Source organism: Thamnophis sirtalis, unplaced genomic scaffold (assembly GCF_051295495.1).
Source record: "Thamnophis sirtalis isolate CommonGarterSnake01/CBP01778 unplaced genomic scaffold, rThaSir2_p1.2 scaffold_5, whole genome shotgun sequence".
Taxonomy (NCBI): domain Eukaryota; kingdom Metazoa; phylum Chordata; class Lepidosauria; order Squamata; family Natricidae; genus Thamnophis; species Thamnophis sirtalis.
In genome coordinates, this window is record NW_028261385.1 from 12900722 (window position 1) to 12915172 (window position 14451).

The 14451-nt window shown below is 44.8% G+C and overlaps 2 protein-coding genes across 3 annotated transcripts in view; both read left to right on the plus strand.

Annotated features, from left to right (window-relative positions):
- Positions 1-364: 364 nt before the first annotated feature.
- Positions 365-8131, plus strand: ELAC1 (elaC ribonuclease Z 1). Its single transcript, XM_087715333.1, has 3 exons — positions 365-515; positions 3360-3827; positions 6931-8131. The coding sequence occupies exons 1-3, from the start codon at positions 365-367 to the stop codon at positions 7398-7400; spliced, it is 1089 nt and encodes a 362-aa protein (XP_087571459.1). The 3' UTR covers positions 7401-8131.
- A 5188-nt stretch (positions 8132-13319) lies between these two features.
- Positions 13320-14451, plus strand: part of SMAD4 (SMAD family member 4) — a 38909-nt gene continuing 37777 nt past the window's right edge. Inside the window, exon 1 of one of the 2 annotated variants that reach the window (XM_087715330.1) lies at positions 13320-13565. The gene's annotated coding sequence lies outside the window, so the exon portion shown is untranslated. Of the gene's footprint in view, positions 13566-13718; positions 13857-14451 lie in introns of those variants that run through there. The other variant, XM_087715331.1, reaches the window with a different exon arrangement.

The window sequence follows — 14451 nt, forward strand, 5'->3', positions numbered from 1 at the left end:
CTATCTAAAGGACATATTTTTTCCAATCCTATGTTTTCCAGTTCAGGGTTTAAGTTCCATAATTCATAATCTTTAGCTGCAAATTAGAGATGAACCCCCAGGAATCTGGTGGAGGCTGCAGTGAGAAAACCCAGGCTTAAAAAAAAAAGGATAGAAGAATAAAGTGGAAAACTCTTAATTCTTAAATTCATATATAAAATTAAATTTTTGGACTGGGATTGCCATTTTGGAAGTACAATTAAATCTTGCTTTCTTTCCTTTTAATATCTAGTATTTTTATTTAAAAGTTTTGACATCTAGTAGTTTTATTCCAGGTATTTTTCTTTTCTTTTAGTTGTCCTTGTGCCTTTGAGAAAAAATTTCCATGGATGTAACCTTTCTGGGCACGGGGGCTGCGTATCCATCTCCAACGAGGGGGGCCTCGGCTACGGTAATCCGTTTTGAAGGAGAATGCTGGCTGTTTGATTGTGGCGAGGGAACGCAGACGCAATTTATGAAAAGTAATCTGAAAGCAGGTGAGTTGTAGAGGTTACAAATAACTTTCCAGATCCCAGGAGAAGTTGCGATTCTGGTCATTTGCAGAATTAGAAAGTGATTTTTTTTCCTTAGGCAAATCCTGGGAAACACTAGGATGGAAAGTTAGCCCTTGACTTATAATCAGGGCTTCGGAATCTCTTTTGTCCCACAATGTCCTTACTTTGTTGATTCATAAGACTGACAGCTACTTTTGCCTTGTTGATTTGCAGGATTTTCCATGTACTCAGGCCCAACTTCTTTTGTCTGCTTTAAGTGACATTTTTCTTTTGTTTTCTTAAATCACTCAGTTCCTTCTTACCTAACATATTTTTCAGAGTATAATACGCACCTTTTCCCCCCCAAAAAGAGAGTGAAAATCTGGGTGTGTCTTATACACTGGATACAGCATTTTTGGGCTACTGAAACCCTGCCCCCTTTGCAAAAATGGCCGTGCATAGCCTTTAAGAAGCTTCCAGAATGCTCCTGGAGGCTGGTGGGGGGCAAAATTGAGCAAAACCCGGGCCGTTTTCGCTCGTTTTTGCCCCCTCCTAGCCCCCAGGAGCACTCTGTAAGCCTCCCAAAGCTCTGCATGCCCCCCCCCCCATTTTTTTTGCCAAAAATGAGGCGTGCAGAGGGTTTGGGAGGCCTGCAGAGTGCAAACCCCTTTTTTTTAAACTTACCTCTTCAAAATCATTGTGCGCCTTATACTCCAGTGCATCTTATACTCCAAAAATATGGTATCTCCTGAAGGGATCTTTTAGACAAGATTCCTGACTATCCATCCGGCATCATCTTTAGCTATGGCAGCCTAGGCCTAGTCTCACCAGCAGGGGTGAAATCTATTTACCTTCGCTACCGGTTCGCAAATCTGAGCACGTACGAGCCACCTCTGTACATACGCAGGACCTTCTGTGTATGCGCAGAACATCAAAAATGGACGTGACGACATCTGGGCAGGTGGGCGGAGCCTTCTACCGAGTGCGCCTGCAAAGGTAAATAGAACAGCGAGGGGGGGGATCCTGTGGGCCACGTGATTTAGATTAGCTAGAAAGCAGGAAATCCGACAATTCTAACTAATATAAATAGTGCATCACAGCTGATCGTCAAAAATACAGGTTCGCCCGAACCGGTAGCATTTTTTTACTACCGGTTTGGGCAAACCGGTCCGAACTGGTAACATTTCACCTCTGCTCACCAGGTAACCTACCCTGTGCTAAGGCAGCGGTCCCCAACTTTTCTGGCTTTGCGGAGCTGTGGCGGCAGTGGTGGTGACAGGGGGAGAGGAGATAGTTTTGTGTATGTGCGTGCCGCTTGCGCAAATGCAGCTTTGTGAACATGCTTGCTCACCACTTGTGTGGCCCAGTTGCCAATGGGCCGTGTCCCAGTACCAGGCCGCAGCCCAGGAGTTAGGGACTGTGCTAAAGTATTATGCTAAAATTGAGACTGCCATCTGCATCTCTATAACTGTCTGGTTAGGTTCTGCAATCCAACAAGATAGACAAAGACTTCAGAGGATAATTAGAACTGCAGAAAAAAACCAATTACTGCCAACCTGCCTTCCATTGAGGACCTGTACACTGCATGAGTCAAAAAGAGGGCCGTGAAAATATTTACAGACCCCCTCACACCCTGGACATAAACTGTTTCAACTCCTACCCTCAAAACGACGGTATAGGGAACTGCACACCAAGACAACTAGACACAAGGACAGTTTTTCCCCAAACAGCATCCCTCTGCTAAACAAATAATTCCCTCAACACTGTCAAACTATTTGCTAGGTCTGCATTACTATTACTATTAATCTTCTCATCATTCCTATCACCCATCTCCTCCCACTTATGACTGTACCACTGTAACTTTGTTGCTTGTATCTTTATGATTCATATTGATTGTTTCCTATTATGATTTGATTGCTTATTTGTACCTTATGACTATCATTAAGTGTTGTACCTTATGATCCATGACAAATGTATCTTTTCTTTTATGTACACTGAGAGCATCTGCACCAAAGACAAATTCCTTGTGTGTCCAATCACACTTAGCCAATAAAGAATTCTATGCTATGCTATTTCTATTTCTATTATTTCTATTATTTCTATTATTTCTATTATTTCTATTATTTCTATTATTTCTATTATTTCTATTATTTCTATTATTTCTATTATTTCTATTATTTCTATTATTTCTATTATTTCTATTCTAAATAAAGTAGGCAGCTGAGTGAGATCAGTGGGTGCACCTCGGTACACCCACGTTACACCTATCCTCCGCGAGCTGCACTGGCTGCCAATTACGCTCCGGACACGCTTCAAGGTGCTAGTCGTTACTTTTAAAGCCCTACATGGTATTGGACCTGGGTACTTGAGAGACCGCCTCCTGCCGATTACCTCCCTACGACCTATTAGATCCCACAGACTAGGCCTCCTCCGAATTCCATCTGCCAGCCAGTGTCGGCTGGCAACTCCTCGGGGGAGGGCCTTCTCTGTGGCTGCTCTGGCCCTCTGGAACAATCTCCCTGTTGAGATCAGGACCCTCACTACCCTTCCGGCTTTCCGCAAAGCCACTAAGACCTGGTTGTTCTGGCAGGCCTGGGGCTGAAGAATCTTCCGGCCCCACTCGAATGTTGCGACTGTTGTTATATTTTAATTTGTTTGTCTGTAATTGTTGTTATTTGTACCCCTTCCCCCATGGTAGTTCGCCGCCCTGAGTCTCTCGGGAACAGGGCGGCATACAAGTTGAATAAACCTAACCTAAGCTATAGGACTTCCTCCTAAGTCCTTGTTCTGCTGCTTTTATCTACCGTTTGTTTTTAATTTTTGATGCTATCAATCTTACGTTGTTAGGAAAGATTACCAAGATTTTCATAACTCACCTGCACGGGGACCACTTCTTTGGCCTTCCTGGACTGTTGTGTACAATCAGCCTGCAGTGTAGTCCAGACGCCAACAAGCTGCCGGTGGATATTTATGGACCCCTTGGGCTAAAGGATTTTCTCCAGAGGACCATGGCGCTTTCCCGTTCCCAGCTGACTTTCCCTTACGTGGTCCATGAACTGGTTCCCACACCCAACCAGTGCCCCGAAGAAGAATGGAGTGACGTGTTTGCCGAGAAGCGAGATGAAGGCAGCTGTCCAGAGCCTCCAGGAGACATCATTTGTCTGAATCCGGCAGACGACTCGTACTTCTTGGTGGACGGTGGGCCGGTCGTGATGAAGGCTTTCCGATTGTTTCACCGTATACCTTCCTTTGGGTTTCTGGTGGAAGAGAAGCCGAGGACTGGCAAACTCAACGCACAGAAATTGAAGGAATTAGGTAGGAGTGCATCCAGCTCTGCTGAGTACTAATACTAACCAGGCAATCCTGACTTACAGATCTTCACTTAATGACCGTTCCAAGCTACAGAGGCACTGACAAAAGTAACGTATGACTGTGTTAAATTTAAATTTACCGACAAATTAGTATAGCTAATTCTAGTATAGCTAGTATAGAGACTAGTATAGCTATGTCCTATGTGTGTGTGTGTGTGTGTGTATAGTGTGTGTGTATATAGTGTGTGTGTGTATGTGTGTATGTATGTATGTATGTGTGTGTATGTATATATATATATATATATAGAGGCAATAGAGCGCAGGTTCGATTCCCAGCAAGGGTATGGCTAGCTGATAAGAGCTAAATAGCTTGAAATAGATCTATACTAGTCTCCCTTTATTTATTTATCAGCACAAATAAACACACACACACACACACACACACACACACACACACACACACACATATATATATATATGTTGTATTTGTGCTGATACATAATATTTGGGCATACCAGGGGTTGTGACTTTAAATATATATATGTTGTATTTGTGCTGATAAATAAATAAATAAAGGGAGACTAGTATAGATCTATTTCAAGCTATTTAGCTCTCATCAGCTAGCCATACCCTTACTGGGATTTGAACCTTGGCTATATTACACACTAGGCAGACTTCTTAGCCATTAGGTCACAGAGTTCTTCTCCTTATCACTTTATATATATATATAGTTTTATATATATATATATATATATATATATATATATATATATATATATATATATATATATATATATATATATATATATATATATATATATATAGTTATATATATATATAGTTATATATATATAGTTATATATATATATATATATATATAGTTATATATATATATATATATATATAGTTATATATAGTTATATAGTTATAGTTAGTTATATATAGTTATAGTTATATATAGTTATATATAGTTATATATATACACATACACATACATATGCACGTGCATGCATACAAACAGAATAGGTCCGCAATGGCGAACCTATGGCACATAGTTTGCCATCGCCCCAGCTCAGATCTCCATGACATTTCTTTCGTGAGCTTCTGTTTCCCTGCAAACGATGAAACAGAGCTCATGAAAGAAAAAGATCTCACCTCTTGCTGCGCTGCCGGTGTTGGGAAGCTCCGCCTCCCACCAGCCAGCTGGACTTCGGGTCTCTGCTGCGCATGCACACATGTCAGTGCATGTTTGTGCCACACCCGCACGCTCCCCCATCCCCCGTCCATGCACACGTGACCCCCCCACGCATGTGCACACATCTCCTGCATGCATGGCAGATACCTGAAAATCAGCTGGCGGGCAGGAGGCACACACGCATGCGCGGTGGAGCTGAACTGGGCAATAGGTTTGTCATCACGGGACTAACCAATGTATAAATGCTTCTGTTCATTGTATATTCAGATACAGGGGTGGGTTCCTGCCAGTTCTAACTTCTTCTATAGAAGAGGTTCCACAAATCTACAGTGCCGCTTAGAACCAGTTCCAGCTCCCTCCCCCCGCCCGTCCGCACATCATCAAGATGAAGAGCAAGAGGAGGAATTCTGGGAGTTGAAATCCACAAGTCTTAAAGCTGTCACGTTTGAACACCCCTGGTTTTTTTTTTCTAAAGGGTTAGGGGTGCAAGGGTCTTGTAACTTGACAGTTTTAAGACTTGCGTGCTTCAAATGCCAGAGTTTCTGAGCCAACATGACTGGAGAAGGAATTCTGGGAGTTGAAGTCCACAAGTCTTAAAGCTGTCAAGTTTGAACACCCCTGGTTTTTTTTTTTTCTAAAGGGTTAGGGGTGCAAGAGTCCTGTAACTTGACAGCTTTAAGACTTGCACACTTCAATGCCAGAGTTCCTGAGCCAAATTTTTGGTTGCTAAGCAAGAGCGTTGTTAAGTGAGTTTCACCACATTAGGCCACACCCACCCAGTCACATGGCCAGCAAGCCACTCCCACCCACTTACATGGCCAGCAAGCTACTCCCACCCAGTCACATGGCCAGCAAGCCACTCCCACCCGGTCACATGGCTGGCAAGCCACTCCCACAAAGCAGGCCACACCTACAGAAGAGGTTCTAAAAATTTTTGAAACCCACCACTGATTCAGATACATGGAGTATATTATCAGTACACATACTGTATCTGTAATTAAAACCACCCCACGTAATAGGTCAGTACAGGGAATCCTCATTTAGTGACCACAATTGGGACTGGCAACTTGGTTGTTAAGTGAAACCATTGCTAAGTGAAACCATGACGGTGCTTATAATCTGATTCCAGTTTTCCTTTGCTTTAGGGACCTGCAAAAGTTGTATTCGTGAGAGTTGGTCACAGTTACTTTTTCATCGCTGTGGTGACTGCAAATAGTTGCTAAATGAGGCAGTCACTAAATGTGGACTACCCGTATTATTCTACTCTGGGTAAAATTGAAAGATTTTCAGTTCTGTTTCTGTATCACCAGCTCAACTAGACCGAAATTCTGCAGCACTTCTGGTGATATCACCCGCGTGACTATGACACATAGTTTGGTGACTAATAGCTTTCCGAGCAGATGAAATGTACAATTTGTACTTGAAATTATTTTCGCTTCTCCCCGCCGCAAAAAATTACTAAAAGGGATACTAAGAGGAAGAGAAAAGGTTGTGGGTGAGGTGGCAAGTGAAAGTCGATGCAATTCTGAGATGGGCGGCATATAAATGTAATAATAAATAGAATAAGAAATTAGAGAGAAAAATGGTTTAGATTTCGGGTGCACCGTTTCAAACACAACCATTCATAAGGTCTAGAACAGTGCTTCTCAACCTTCACAACTTGAAGATGTCCGGACTTCAACTCCCAGAATTCCCCAGCCAGCATTCGCTGGCTGGGGAATTCTGGGAGTTGAAGTCCGGACATCTTCAAGTTGCCAAGGTTGAGAAACACTGGTCTAGAAACTTGATCACTTTAAAAGGGGATGGTTGATGCAATTTAGGGGCATGGAGTTATTGTGCTTGAGGCCTTTTTTTTTAAAGTGAAAAATAAACTGCACAAAAGTTAATTTTCTTCCTGTTCTTGAATGCCTAGGAATTCCACCTGGTCCCTTATATGGGAAATTGAAAGAAGGCGTTCCGATTACTTTGGAAAACGGGACAACCGTTTCTCCGATGGATGTCTTAGAAAGTCCTTCTCCCGGAAGAAAAATTTGTGTCTTGGGGGATTGTTCGGGTGTGGTTGGGGACGGGGTGACGTCGCTTTGCTCTGAAGCCGATATCCTGATTCACGAAGCCACCCTGGATGACAGCCAGATGGAGAAAGCCAGAGAACGTGGCCACAGCACGCCGAAAATGGCCGCCGAGTTTGCTAAGCTGTGCAAAGCCAGGAAATTGGTCCTGTCTCATTTTAGCCAAAGATATAAGCCCGCAAATCAGAGAGGGGAAGGAGACGCAGACGTTACAGAGCTGAAAAAGCAAGCCGAGATGGTTATGAACGGAGAAGAAGTGGTGCTGGCTGAGGATTTCATGACAATTAGTGTCCCAGTTAAAAAAGCAAAGTAGGAGGGCTGGGCAACAAGACGGAAATTAATTGGCGGGTGTGCAAAAAACTTTCCCACTGTGACTTGTCTTCCAGGTGATCCTCTTGGAAGGGACCGGAGGAAGTCAGGTTTGAATTAGGTTGGGCCTCTGAACATCTGTTCTTTATTGAGTCCAATATTCCCGATGCATTTGTAATGTTGACACGGATTAAATGTGCTTTGCGTGCTAGGCCTCTCGCTGCAAGGGGAAAGCCTTCCTTGTGAGGCAAACTCTCTTGTGTGTTTCAGCTACGTGGAATCGAGGGCGTCACGAAAGAAGGCTGCAGTTTTTTAAAAAACGCTTAGGAATACTGGTAGTCCTCGATTTATGACCACAATAGAGAAATTACAATTTTCCGTTGTTAAGTGAAACATGTGTTAAGTGAGTTTTGCCCCATTGTACGATCTTTCCTGCCCCAGTTGTTAAGCGAATCACTGCATTCAGGGCTGGATTTAGATGAAAAGAGGCCCTAGGCTATTCCATTTATGAGGCCCTTTCACCTCCCATTTTTAAGTTTGTAAATTACATGAGAGACAATAAAATACATCAATACTGTGATATATATCAATATATATCAATATATATAGCTGGCCTCCCGACGGAGGGCGGCTCTGCTCTGCGGCAAAGGCAGCGAGGCCAGCCGCCTCCCCTGCTGCGCTCAGCTGCCCGGCTCGGCCCCATCGCCCTCACCTGCCTGGCCGCTGGTGGGCTCCGCGTCGATGGGGCGGCTACTGGGAGCGGCCGCGCCTCTTGCCCGACCGCCGGTGCCGGGAACGTGGGCGGGCTCCCCAACTGCCGCGGCGCTGGAACGATCTTAACCAATACATTTTTATGTTTGTTTATTAGTCATATGCATAGAATTTCTCCTTATTTTCGGTTCAGTGTTTTAGTGTTCACTGTTTTTAGAATAGTGTAATTTTAATTTTCCTAACAATTTGAATGTAGGCCCCTCTTGATCTTGAGGCCCTAGGCTGAAGCCTAGTTAGCCTATAGGAAAATCTGGCCCTGACTGCATTTGATAAGTTACTAACCTGGTTGTTAAGCGAATCTGGCTTCCCCCTTGACTTTTGCTTGTCAGAAGGTCGCAAAAGGGATCACGTGAACCCTTGGGACACAGCAACGGTCATAAATATGAAACAACTGCCAACCAACTGAATTTTAATTACCGTATTTTTCAGAGTATAAGCCGCACCTCCCCCCCACCTAAAAAGAGCATGGAAATGTTGATGCGTCTTATACATCGAATACAGCCATTTTTGGCCTCCTGAGCCCCGCCGCCACCCCTAGTTTTTGCGAAAAACGGGCCATTTTTGCAAAAACAGGCTTTTTTGCCTTCCCTCAGCCCCCAGCAGCCCTCTGCAGGCTTCGGGGGGCTGAGGAAAGGCAAAAACTTTTTTTTTCTTACTTACCTCTTTGAAATCTTGGTACATCTTATACACCAGTGCGTCTTATAGTCTGAAAAATATGGTACTTGATTATGGAGCTGCTGCAGGGGTCGTAACTGAAAAATGGTCATGTCACATTTTTCAGTGCCATTGTAATTTTGAACGGTCATTAACTGTTCCATTAGCAGTGGAAATTTTGGGCTCAATTGTGGGCGTAAGTCAAGGACTATCTGAGCAATGATGCGGAATGCATTGTAATACTGGCTGGTCCTAGCACCCCCATGTTCATTGGCAGCCTGCCCACATTTACAACTGCAGCATGTGCTTCAACTCCCTGTACCTGGCCATTGCCACCCTTTCGGCTGCTCGCCACTCCACCATGCCCCCCCCTATATCTGCTGCCCCCTACTGGTCCCAGGTGACTTTCACATTCTTCCTCTGCTGCTGATGAGTGCCAGGATGAGGCAGTTGCTGGCTGTTGTGAGCCATGTTGAAAATCCATACAACTTAAAATTCCTGAGGTTAAGAAACGCTGGTCTGTGTTAATTATTTGCAGTCTTGTTTCCAGGGTTTCTGGCAAGTTATTGCACCTTTTGATATAATTGGATGAATATAGAAATAATGTAAATTCTTGCTTCTTGCTTGCTACTTTCAATATCTGCTATCTTTTAATAAATAAACATCAAACTCTATTCTTCTTAGCTGATCTTAGGGCTGTGGATTGAGAGATTGAGTGGGAGATTGATGAATGCAAACTCAGTTGAAACTTGGGTAAGTTTCCCAAAACCCGGATGATAAAATGAGGACTTGAGAGAGAGAATATAGGTGGAGCCAACATGAAGGAGACTGGATTTGTACAGAGATCAGATAACTTGGGGTTAGAGTTGATGCAATCCAGATGTGGCGACTTAACTAATTTCAGAAATAAACACTACCGAAAACCAGTTGTGGTTTTGAAATGCTTTGGTAAGCAGTTTTGGTGTGCTTTGTGTGTGTGTGTGTACGTGTGTGGCAAGAAGGGCAGTATTAGTCATTAAGGGTGGGTGTTTTCACTCCCTGGGGCACTGCAGTTCATTTACTGGCACAGCAAAAGAGCTTTGAGGAATCTGGAGACACATTGTGAAATGTAGTTTATCCTCTTTTAGAATAACCTGTTCTTGCCTTTTTTATTCTTCCATCCATCCACCCACCTTCACTTGATCTGATTTTATACTCTGCAAACACAAGAGGTACAAAGGTCAAATATTTCCCATATAAATAGAGTGTGATTTGGATGGAAGAAGATTCCAACTACAGATAACCCCTGGACTTAAAATCACTCATTTTAATGACCATTCAAAGTTAACAATTGCACTGTGACAAGTGACATGACCATTTTTCACACCTATAATCATTTCAGCATCCCCACAGTTGCATGATCAAAATTCAGAGACTTGGCAACTGGCTCATGTTTATGACGGTTGCATGTCTTGGAGTCATGCGATGACCTTTGGCGACCTTCTGATTGACAAAATCAATGGGAAAGCCACTTAACAATCGTTTTATTTACTAAACAACTGCAGTGATTCATTTAATTACGGCAAGGAACGTGGTAAAATGGAGCAAAACTCACTTAGCAACTATTTTGCTTAGCAATGGAAATTTTGCATTCAATTGTCATAAGTTGAAGACTACCTGTGTGTCCTGTCTCCCATTTTTAAGTAGCAGGAACTGAGTTTATCCAAGTCTTCCTGTTGCTCTATGCTGGGAGCCAAGTAAAATTTCTTGTAATAATCATGGAACTTCTGTCTTTTCTCCTTAACAGTAAGGACTAAACAGTCATCCATTTTGATACAGATGTTGCGGGACCACTTTTTCAATTGTCCTCTTAGAATTCTGAAATTTAAAAAAAAATTGTCACAGGCATTTTTTATTTGCCTTTTAATTGGTCTGGCAAGAGAAAAAACCTGGAGGGATTTTGCATCCCTTGAAAAATTTGCAGTCTTCTTACAGGAGGCATCCAGACAACGATGAGAAAAGAAATGAGAAAAATAAGAAAAAAATAAGTAAGAAAAATAAGTGGCACGTGTATTTAATAAATCATAGATACATATTACATTGGTTTTGTCCTTTTCGTGTTTCGCTTTTAATTTTCTTCTGCTTACGTGAGGGCAAACAAAAGTAAACAGCAAAACTGCAATGTAGCAGATGAGAAATCTGAGTGTACTTGTAGTAAAACTACATAGTCCTCGACTTACAACAATTCACTTAGTGACCATTCGAAATTACAAGGGCACTGAAAAAAGTGACTTATGACCATTTTTCACACTTATGATCATTGCAGCAGCATCATAGTCATGTGATTTACACTCAGATGCTTTGGAACTGATTCGTAGTTACGACAGTTGCAGTGTCCTGGGGTTATGTGATCCCTTTTGGAGACTTTCTGACAAGCAAAGTCACTGGGGAAGCCAGTTACACTCAACAGCAGTATTACTAATTTAACAATTGCAGTGATTCACTTAACAAATGGGGCAAGAAGAGTCATAAAATGGGTCAAAAATCACTTAAAGAATTTCTCACTTAGCAACATAAATCTTGGGCTCAATTGTGGTCGTAAGTTGAGGACTACCTGTACTGTACATGAACAGATATTTTCTGCTTATTTCTGGATATCTTCCAGTTTGAAAAAGCTTGAAGGATGAGAGGATGCTTTTTGCTTGAGACCCCAAAGATTTACCAACAGAGTAGTGTTTTTTTCATCTTTAGCAACTTTTTAAAAGCTATCTGGACTTCAACTCCCAGAATCCCCCATCCTCAACTTGTGCTTATGGATAGAAAGAAAGCACTTTATAGTGTAACGTTCCATCAAAGATCTGCTTTTCAGGAGCTGACCATTCATTCAGAAACCATAGGCAACTCAAACGTGACCTGGTTCTCCTTTGGGGATTGGAAGAGAGCTGCCATACATTTTGACCGTGAGAATGCTTAACTCAGTTTAACAGATTTTAACAGAGTTAGAAAAGGAACCTTATAGGTCATCTAATCCAGTGTTTCTCAACCTTGGCAACTTGAAGATGTCTGGACTTTAACTCCCAGAATTCCCCAGCCAGCATTCGCTGGCTGGGGAATTCTAGGAGTTGAAGTCCAGGCATCTTTAAGTTGCCAAGGTTGAGAAACACTGATCTAATCCACCACCCTCCATGCCCAAGCAGCAGCCTCTACACCATTTCTGACAGATGGCAGTTCAGTCTCCTCTTGAAAGCCTCCAGTGATGAAGCTCCCACAACATCCAGAAGGAACTTCTGTTCCATTAGTCGATTGTTTTCACTGTCAGAAAATTTCTCCTCATTTCCACTTTGTGGAAAGTTGATGCAAAATGTGAAGACCCCAAGAAACACCTTTTTGATTTGGTAGGCAGCAAAATGGTGGGAATGGAGCAAAAACACACTGCCTGAAATGGAGGTGGGGCACAGGCAGGTGCTGGGAGATGAGTGGGGAAAACCAGGCACCATGTTTTTTCCCAATCCACCCCTCCAGATTTTGTCCCAGATGTTCCAATTCTGTTCAGCCTGGTGGAGGGGCTGTTGTTGCAAGTCAAAACAAGTTTTCCCAGCTGCTTCGAGCACATCTTTACTTGCTGGAGGGGATGGATAAATACGACATGCATTCCGTGTGTACAGTGTGTCTACAAAGAGTGCATGTGTGGGTGGGTGAGTTAAAGAGCAACTAGGATGATTAGGGGAATGGAGACTAAAACATAACGATGAAAGGTTGCAGGAACTGGGCATGGCAATTCTAGTGAAGAGAAGGACCAGAGGAGATAGGAGAGCATCTTCCAATATTTGAGGGGCTGCCACAGAGAAGAGGGGGGTCAAGCTATTTCCCAAAGCACCTGAAGGCCAGACGAGGAATAATGGATGGAAACTGATCAAGGAGAGATTCAACCTGGAAATAAGGAGGAACTTTCTGACAGTGAGAACAATCAAGCAATGGAACAGCCTTCAGACGTTGTGGGAGCTTCATCATTAGAAGCTTTCAAGAAGAGACTGGACTGCCATCTATCAGAAATGGTGTAGGGTCTCCTGCTTGGGTGGAGTGGGGGGGTTGGACTAGATGACCTAGTTGGGTCCCTTCCAACTCTATTAAAAACACCACCGCAAGAAAGAAAGCCAAGTCTGTCCCTAAACCCTTCCCGTTCTCTTTGAGTGCGGGCGGCAACTTCGAAACTAAGAAAACACACCCGTGCCGTCTCTCTCTCATCTCTCCCTCACCAAATTTTCTCAAAGTTCGCGGCCGCGCCCTCCCGCGTCGTTCTCCAGGGAAATCTTCCCAGCGCGCGTCACGGGAAGGGTGTGAGCATGCGCAGCGCCCCCCCCCACTGGGGAGATCGGGTTGCCGGAGCCCAATGGGAAGGAGAGCGAGAGTACGGGAGCCAAGGAGAGGGAGGGGGGGCAGCGGAGGAGGGAGGGAAAAAACCCGGATGTGGCGCATGCGCGGCGGGGCCTGACTGGACGCGTCTGCGGCAGCAGCAATAACAACACGACGACGACGCAGGCGGCAGCGGTCGCCGTCGCTCGGAACGTCCTTCCCTCGCGCCTGGAGGCCGTTGGCGCGCGCGCGCGCCGTGAGGGAGCCGCGCGCCGCCCCTCCCCCCTCTCCCTCTCGGGGTAGGCGGAGCGAGGAGAAAAGCAGCGGCGGAAGAAGAGGGGAAGGGGCCGGTGAGGCCCCTCACAGGCCGGCCGCGGCGACGGCGGAGCCCCCCGGCGGGGTCCCGACTGAGGTAACGCCCCTTCCGCCTCGAGCCCCCGCTTGGGTTCCTCGGGGCAGCGCGATCGCCTTTCAGTGCTGGAGAGCTTCAGCCTCCTCCTCCTCACAGGGCGGCGGGGACTGCAACGCCCATCATCCCCAGTCCGTTGGTGGGGAAGGGCAGCGTGGCCCCCCACAGCGGAGGGGAGGCTGCGGCAACCGCGTCGGCGAACGAGAAGAACAAAGGCTCTGGCTTTGCCTCCTCTTCCTCCTCCTCCTCCTCCCCCGGGGACACTCCAAACGGGGCATGTTTGCTTGGGAAGAAGTAAGCAAGTTGCCCGGAGTAGAGGCCGAGGGAGGGAAGCCCCGTCTTCGCGTGAACCGCAAGTGCCAAAAGACTTCAGGGCGTCTCGCCATTCTGCCTTACCTGCCTTTGAGCCCCGCTTCTAAAATGGAGCTGGAACCGTTTTTTTTTTGTTGTTGTTGTTGTTTTTGCGGGGCTGCAGCTGCGCTTCGTTTGCTGCTTGCAGCAAAAGTCCGGTCGGGGGAGGGGGAGGAGAGAGGGTATCGCCAGGAAAAATAAAACAAAACAAATAAACGTATTGCCACGAAGAGAATTATGGATGGAGCGGGACAAGCTCTGTGTGTGTGTTGGGTGTCGTTGTTGCTCATCGTGGTGGTGGTGGTGGATTTTTCCTACTCTGTTGGGTTACTTTGTTCCTGCCAACGACTCAAAAAGGGTTTGTTTTTTTTAAGGGGGGTGGGGGGTCGGGAGAAATATCTGAATTTCTGCATTGTGAATGGGTGCCGATCTCCACGCTCCTTTGGTTTTTTTAAAAAAAAATTCCTCGCAGGACTTTTTTGGGGAAGGGAAATGAGATGAACGCAGGAAAAGTCACACGGAATCGAGTGCAAACTTC

Bases quoted from the DNA above. Each gene is read 5' to 3' on its own strand.
- ELAC1 (XM_087715333.1), top strand. From the start codon at position 365: ATGGATGTAACCTTTCTGGGCACGGGGGCTGCGTATCCATCTCCAACG. The intron at 516-3,359 runs GTGAGTTGTAGA...TTACGTTGTTAG, and splicing joins GAAAAGTAATCTGAAAGCAG to GAAAGATTACCAAGATTTTC. The intron at 3,828-6,930 runs GTAGGAGTGCAT...TTGAATGCCTAG, and splicing joins ACAGAAATTGAAGGAATTAG to GAATTCCACCTGGTCCCTTA.